Below are 7,580 nucleotides of genomic sequence, written 5' to 3' on the forward strand. Positions count from 1 at the left end.
TTGGGGGGGGTGGTCCTCACCCCTCCCCCACCCCCACCGCTGTGATGTTCAGATGAGAGATGTAATAAAGGTGTGAGCAGTGCAGCTGTGGGTGATGGAGGGGGGGGGGGAGGGGAGAGGAGGTGGGAGGGGGGGGTTCTCGGGGGGAGGGTTCTCGGGGGGGGGGGGGGGAGGGGGTGTTCACGGTGCTCCCCCCCCCCCCCCCCCCACGTCCACCGGTGTCGGTGATTTTTAAGTGTTTTCATTTTTAAAAGCAATAAAACCTCTCGCACCGTTTTGTACCCCCGCGGCACCGCCCTGAGCGCTGACCCCCCCCCCGGACCCCCCCCCAACAACAACGCCATCGAGCCCCCCGGGGGGGCGGGGGGGAGCGGGGGGGGGAGGGGAGTGCGACCCAATTGGGGGGGAGGGGCAGTAGAGGGGGACTGTGTTGACCCAATGGAGGGGGTGGAGTTACTGGGGGGGGGGCTTTATGGGGCACTATGGGGGGGGTCAAAGTGGGTATGGGGGGGAGCAGTATGGGGTGTGACCCAATGGGGGGGGGGGGGTTGACTCCGTTGGGGGGGGCACGGGGGGGGTGAGTGTGACACGAAGTATGTGGGGGGGGGGGGGGGGGGGGATAATATGGGGGGGAGTGTGACCCAACGTGGGGGGGGGGGACACGGGTTGGGGGGGGGAAGCGTGACTCAACGGGTGCAGTGTGGTGGAGGGGGGGGCAATAAATATGGGGGGGGGTTAACCCAAAGAGGGGGGGGCACTATGGGGGGAGGGGGCGTGACCCCATGGGGTCGGGGGGTCAGTATGGGGTGGGGGTCAGCATGGGGGGATGTGACCCCGTGGGGTGGGGTGGGGTGGGGGGAGGCACGGGGGGGGGGCGGGGGTGATCCCATGGGGTGGGGGTTCACTATGGGGTGTGACCGCACGGGGATGCGGGGGGGGGGGTTCACGGGTGGGGGGGGTTGAGGGAATGTGACCCCAAAGGGTGCGGGGGACGGACGGACGGGGTCTCTTCCGGGTCCGACGATTTGACCGTGGGGGGGGGGGGGGGGCGCTGCGAGGGGGCGGGGCCAACGCAGGGGGCGGGGCGGGGGGCGGGGCCAGCTCGGGGGCGGGGCGGGGCCAGCTCGGGGCGGGGCGGGGGGCGGGGCGGTGTGTGTGCGGGATTTGAGGGGGGGGCGGGGGGGGTGCTCAGCGATGGCGCCGTGGGCGCTGTTGGTGGCGGTGGCGGCGGTGGCGGCGGTGGCGCTGCGGTGGCGGCGGCGTTGGGCGCCGCTTTGGGCGGACGCGGCGTTCGTGGCGCGGGCGGTGCGGTGCCGGCGGCGGCTGCTGCGGTGGCGGGGGGGGGGGAGGGGCGGCTGCGCGGGGGTGAGGGGGGGACTTTGGCGGAGCGTTTCGTGCGGGCGGCGCGGGCGGAGCCGCAACGGCCGTTCCTGAGGGTCCCGGGGGCACGGTGCGGTACGGGCGGGCGGCGGAGCGGGTGACGCGCGTGGCTCGCGCGTTGCGGGAGCGCCCCCTGGCGGGGGGGGAAAAACTGCGGCCGCGCGTGGCCGTGGGGCTCCTGGCGGGAATTCACCCGAGTTCGTGTGGGGTTGCTCGGGCTGATGGCGATCGGAGCCCGACCCGCGTTTCTCAGCCCGCGCTGCGCCCCGCGGCGCTGCGGCACTGCCTGAAAGAGTGCGGGGCGAGGCCGTGCTCGTGGCACACGGTGAGGGGGGGAGGGGCAGGGGGGGGAGGGGGGTGTAGAGGGGGGGAGTGGGGTGTGGGGAGTGCGGGGTTTGTGGGGGGTGTGGGGTGAGAGTGGGATGTAGGGGGTGTATGGGGTCTGTGGGGTGGGGGGGATGGGGGAATGGGGCGTAGAGCGTTTAGGGATGTGGGGGGGGGGGTCTGTGGGGTGTGGGGTGAGTGTGGGATGTATGGGGTGTAGAGCATTTAGGGGGTGTGGTGGGGGGCGAGTGAGTGTGGGATGTAGGGGGTGTATGGGGTTTTGGGGTGAGAATGGGATGTAGGGGGTGTGGGGGGTTTGTGGGGTGGGGATGGGTTAAGTGTGGGATGTAGGGGGTGTATGGGGTCTGTGGGGTGTGGGGCAAATGGGGTGTAGAGCATTTAGGGGGGTGTGGGGGGGGGGAGTGTGGGATGTAGGGGGGTGTGTGGGGTCTCTGGGGCGTGTATGGGATGGAGGGTGTGCAGGGTGGGGGTCTGTGGGGCTCCTTTGGGGGTGGGTGCGGTGTCTCTGAGGTGATTATAGGGTCGGTGTGGGGGGGTCCGGCGTCTCCGGGCCGTGTGGGGTCTCACGGGGTCTGTGGGGTCTCTGTGGGACAGACGCGTGGCAGCGATGGGGGTTGGGGGGGTCGGGGGGGGGGGGTTAACCCGGCGCGTTCTCGCAGAGCTGTTCGGAGCGGTGGAGCCACTCGTGACCGAACTGCTCGAGGACGGCGTGGCCGTGTGGGTGATGGGGGGGGGGGGCGGTCCGTACCCCCCCGGGGGTTGAGGCGCTCGGCGACGTTTCGGAAACGGATCCGGAGGAGACGGAAACGGAGCGGTTCTGGAGACCGCCGGATATGGGGGAAACGGCGCTGTACATCTTCACCTCCGGCACCACGGGTGGGGGGCGTGGGGGGCGTGGAGGGGAGGGGTGTGGGTTGGGGGGGGGTGGGGGGGGGGGGGTCATTGCCGCTTTTTCCCGCAGGGCTCCCCAAGCCGCCCCGCGTGTCCCACCTGAAGGGCGGTGATGTGTTTGGGTTTCTATGAGCTCGTGGGAGCCCACGGACGCGACGTCGTGTACCTGGCGCTGCCGCTGCACCACACGGCCGGAGCGCTGCTGGGCATCGCCGGCTGCATCGGCATCGGTCAGAATGGGGGGGAGGGGGGGGGGGGGGGGGGTGGGGGGGTGGGGGGCGGGGGAGGGGCAGGTCGCACCCCCCACACACACCCCGCCCCCCCTCCCCTCCCTTTCACGGGGGTGCTCAAAGCGTGACCCCACCCCTCGGTGGTTTTAGGGGGGGAGGGGTCCGGGGTGGAGTTGCGGGGTCGCGGTGGAGCTGATCACCCCCTCCCCCCAATAACACACAGCTTTCCTTGAGCCCCCCCCCACCCAACCCGCGGGGGGGGGTGGGGGGGGTCAGAGGGGGCGACCCATCGGTGTTTAGGGGGAAGGGGGTTGGGGAGATAAAGCGATGTATATGGGATGGGGGGGAGGGTTGGAATATCTGGGATGGCATTGCGGGGTCGCGGTGGAGCTGACCCCCCCCCCCCCCCCCTCCCCGCCCTTTCCCCGACCCACCCTCCCCCCTCAACCTCACCCTCTGCCTGGGGGGGGGGGTCAAGGGGGTTACCCCATCCGCCGTGGTTTTATGGGGGAGGGATTTAGGTGGGGGGTGGGAGGGGAGACCTTTGCGCTGTGTGGGCTAAACCGGTGTATATCGGGGGAGAGGGGGGGGGCTCCGAGATGGCGGTGCGGGTCGCGGTGGATCTGACCCCCCCTCCCCCCCCTCCCCCTCCCCCCCCCAGGAGCCACGTGCGTTCTGCGTGAGAAGTTCTCCGCCTCTCAGTTCTGGGACGAGTGCTGCGCGGAGGGGGTGACGGTGCTGCAGTACATCGGGGAGCTGTGCCGCTATCTGCTCCATCAGCCGCCGGTCCGGGGGTGGGGGGGAGGGGGGGGGTGGCAGGTAGGTTTTGGGGCGACACGACCCGCGCTGACCCCCCCCCCCCACTCCATCCCCGCAGCGCCCCGCGGAGCGGCGGCACACGCTGCGTTTTGGCCGTGGGCAGCGGCCTCAGGGCCGATGTGTGGAAGGGGTTCGTGCGGCGCTTGGGGCCGTCCGCATCGTGGAGACGTACGGGATGAGCGAGGGCAACGTGACGCTCTTCAACTACAACACGGACGCCCGGCGCCGTGGGGCGGAGCAGCTGCATCTATAAGGTGCGGGGAGCCGGGGTGGGGTGGGGTGGGGTGGAAGGGGGGGGGGGGGGTCGTGGTGCCACCCCCCCCCCCCCCCGCCTCCCATCGCCGCGTCGTGAAACCTCCCCCCCCGCCCCGCAGCTCTTTCGCCCTTTGAGATCGTGCGCTACGACGTCGCGGAGGGAGCGCCGGTGCGGGATGGGAGGGGGCGGTGCATCCGCGTGCGGCCCGGTGAGGGGGGGGGGAATGGGGGGGGGGGGGTTGGGGGGGAGGGGCGTCCGTGTGCTGCCCGGTGAGGGGGGGGGGGGAGGGAGGGGGAGGGGCGTCCGTGTGCGGCCCGGTGGGGGGGGGGGGGCATCCGTGTGCGGCCTGGTGAGGGGGGGTGGAAATGGGGGGGGGTGGGAGGGATGAGATGAAATGGAGATGGGATAGTGGGGTGGGGATGGGATGGCAAATGGGTTGGGGTGGGAATGGGGACGAGAGTGGGATTAGGATGGCAATGGGGTGTGGATGGATGGATTGAGGATGGGATTGGGTTGGGATAGGATGGGAACGGGATGGGATTGGGATTGGATTGGGGTGGGGATGGGAATGGGTGGGATCTGGGATGGGGATGAGATGCAATGCAGTCGGGAAGTGGGATGAGATTGGGGTGGGAATGGGTAAAGCGGAGCTGGGAAGTGGGAATGGGATGGTGTGGGATTGGGGTGGGAACTGGGATGGAGTGAGTTGGGGATGAGATTGGGGTGGGGGTGGAAACTGGAATAGGGATGGATGAAGATGAGATTGGGATGGGGATAATGGGATGGGATGGGGGTGGGGTGGGATGGAGGGGAGGGGATGGGATGAGAGGGGAGGGGGAGGAGGGATGAGAGGAGGGAGGGGAGGGGAGGGGATGAGAGGGGAGGGGAGGGATGAGAGGGGAGGGGAGGGATGGGAGGGGAGGGGAGGGGATGGGAGGGGAGGGGAGGGGATGGGAGGGGAGGGGAGGGGATGGGAGGGGAGGGGAGGGATGAGAGGGGAGGGAGAGGGGATGAGAGGGGAGGGGAGGGATGAGAGGGGAGGGATGGGAGGGGAGGGGATGGGATGAGAGGGGAGGGGAGGGGAGGGGATGGGATGGGAGGGGAGGGGATGGGAGGGGAGGGGATAGGATGGGAGGGGAGGGAATGGGAGGGGAGGGGATGGAGGGGAGGGGAGGGGATGGGGAGAGGGAGTGGATGAGAGGGGAGGGGATGATGGCGCTGACGCTGCGGTGTCGGTGTCCCCAGGAAGCCGGGGCTGCTGATCGCTCCGGTGACGCCGCGGACGCCGTTCCTGGGCTACGCGGGCGGGCGGGAGCGGTCGGAGCAGAAACTGCTGCGTGGGGTCTTCGCGGAGGGGGACACGTTCTTCAGCACCGGGGATCTCATGGAGGAGGACAGCGACGGATTCGTGCGCTTCTGCGGACCGCACCGGGGACACCTTCCGGTGGGCACCGCCCCACGGCCCTGTGGGACACGGGGACCTATGGGACACAGAGCCCTATGGGACACAGAGCCCTATGGGACACGGGGACCTATGGGACATGGGGCCCTATGGGACACAGAGCCCTATGGGACACGGGGGTCCTATGGGACACGGGGACTATGGGACACAGAGCCCTATGGGACATGGGGGACCTATGGGACACAGGGCCCTATGGGACCGGGGACCTATGGGACACAGGGCCCTATGGGACACAGAGCCCTATGGGACACAGGGCCCTATGGGACACAGCCCTATGGGACACAGAGCCCTATGGGACACGGGGTCCTATGGGACACAGGGCCCTATGGGACACGGGGCCCTATGGGGACACAGAGCCCTATGGGACACGGGGACCTATGGGACACGGGGCCCTATGGACACGGGGCCCTATGGGACACAGAGCCCTATGGGACACGGGGGCCCTATGGGACATGGGGACCTATGGACATGGGGACCTATGGGACACGGGGTTCTATGGGACACGGGGACCTATGGGACATGGGGACCTATGGGACACGGGGTCCTATGGGACACGGGGGACCTATGGGACACGGGGACCTATGGACACAGGGCCCTATGGGACACAGAACCCTATGGGACACAGAGCCCTATGGGACACGGGGACCTATGGGACACAGAGCCCTATGGGACACGGGGACCTATGGGACCGGGGACCTATGGGACACAGGGCCCTATGGGACACAGAGCCCTATGGGACACAGAACCCTATGGGATACAGAGCCCTATGGGACACAGAGCCCTATGGGACACAGAGCCCTATGGGACACGGGGCCCTATGGGACACAGAGCCCTATGGGACACGGGGACCTATGGGACACAGGGCCCTATGGGACACAGAGCCCTATGGACATGGGGACCTATGGACATGGGGGCCTATGGGACACGGGGACCTATGGGACACAGAGCCCTATGGGATACAGAGCCCTATGGGACACAGAGCCCTATGGGACACGGGGACCTATGGGACACGGGGACCTATGGACACAGAGCCCTATGGGACACAGAGCCCTATGGGACACAGAGCCCTTTGGACACAGAGCCCTATGGGACACGGGGGACTATGGGACACAGAGCCCTTTGGGACACAGAGCCCTATGGGACACAGAGCCCTATGGGACACAGAGCCCTATGGGACACGGGGACCTATGGGACACAGGGCCCTATGGGACACAGAGCCCTATGGGACACAGAGCCCTATGGGACACGGGGACCTATGGGACACAGAGCCCTATGGGACACAGAGCCCTTTGGGACACAGAGCCTGTGGGACACAGAGCCCTATGGGACACAGAGCCCTATGGGACACAGAGCCCTATGGGACACGGGGACCTATGGGACACAGGGCCCTATGGGACACAGAGCCCTATGGGACACGGGGACCTATGGGACACGGGGCCCCTATGGGACACAGAGCCCTATGGGACACGGGGACCTATGGGACACAGGGCCCTATGGGACACGGGGACCTATGAGACCCTCACCGCTATGGGACCCACAGCCCTATGGGACCCACATCCCCCCTGCCCGGGGCTGCTGACCCCCCCTTTCCCCCCCCTCTTAGGTGGAAGGGGGAGAACGTGTCCACCATGGAGGTGGCGGAGGTGCTGACGGCGCACGCATCGCTGCAGGACGCCACAGTGTATGGGGTCACCGTGCCAGGTACGGCCTAACCCTGACCCCAACCCCCCCCCCCAGCACACAGCGGTGCCCCCACTCTGCTGTATCCCCCCCCCAAAGGTCACGAGGGCCGCGCGGGGATGGCAGCCGTGGTGCTGCGTCCCGGGTGGGACCTGACGGCCCTGGGCTGTACCGACACGTGGCCGCCGCGCTGCCGCCCTACGCACGGCCCCGCTTCCTCCGCCTGCAGGTACGGGGACGGGGGGGTTTGGGGGGTGACACCGGTGGGGGGGGGACGTGGGGGGGCCTGGGTGTGAGAGGGGACAGGGTGATCCAGTTTGGGGTCATGGGGTGACCCCAGTATGAGAGGGAATGGGGTGGCCTCAGTGTGGGTCATGGGGTGACCTCAGTGTGAGAGGGAAGGGGGTGACCCCGGTGTGGGGGGACATGGGGTGACCTCAGTGTGGGGAGGGAAGGGGGTGACACTGGTTGGGGTGAGGGGGGGGGGGCATGGGGTGACCTCAGTGTAGGAGGGAAG

At 68.5% G+C, this 7,580-nt stretch overlaps 1 protein-coding gene across 1 annotated transcript; it reads left to right on the top strand.

Moving 5' to 3' along the window:
- Positions 1-1,194: 1,194 nt before the first annotated feature.
- On the top strand, positions 1,195-7,292 carry SLC27A3 (solute carrier family 27 member 3; the record flags this gene model as incomplete). The annotated part of the gene is given in 20 exon segments (XM_065748953.1): positions 1,195-1,365; positions 1,436-1,559; positions 1,562-1,588; positions 1,591-1,632; positions 1,635-1,705; positions 2,387-2,473; positions 2,475-2,601; positions 2,687-2,721; positions 2,723-2,846; positions 3,508-3,632; positions 3,724-3,753; positions 3,755-3,812; positions 3,815-3,873; positions 3,875-3,944; positions 4,040-4,158; positions 5,171-5,338; positions 5,340-5,365; positions 6,987-7,084; positions 7,163-7,213; positions 7,216-7,292. Coding segments are annotated over 20 exon segments (1,689 nt in total), but the record flags the coding sequence as incomplete, so codon positions are not given.
- Between the last annotated feature and the right edge of the window lie 288 nt (positions 7,293-7,580).

Source organism: Cyrtonyx montezumae, unplaced genomic scaffold (genome assembly GCF_038088225.1).
Source record: "Cyrtonyx montezumae isolate F1298 unplaced genomic scaffold, pur_monq_1.0 scaffold_57, whole genome shotgun sequence".
Lineage (NCBI taxonomy): Eukaryota > Metazoa > Chordata > Aves > Galliformes > Odontophoridae > Cyrtonyx > Cyrtonyx montezumae.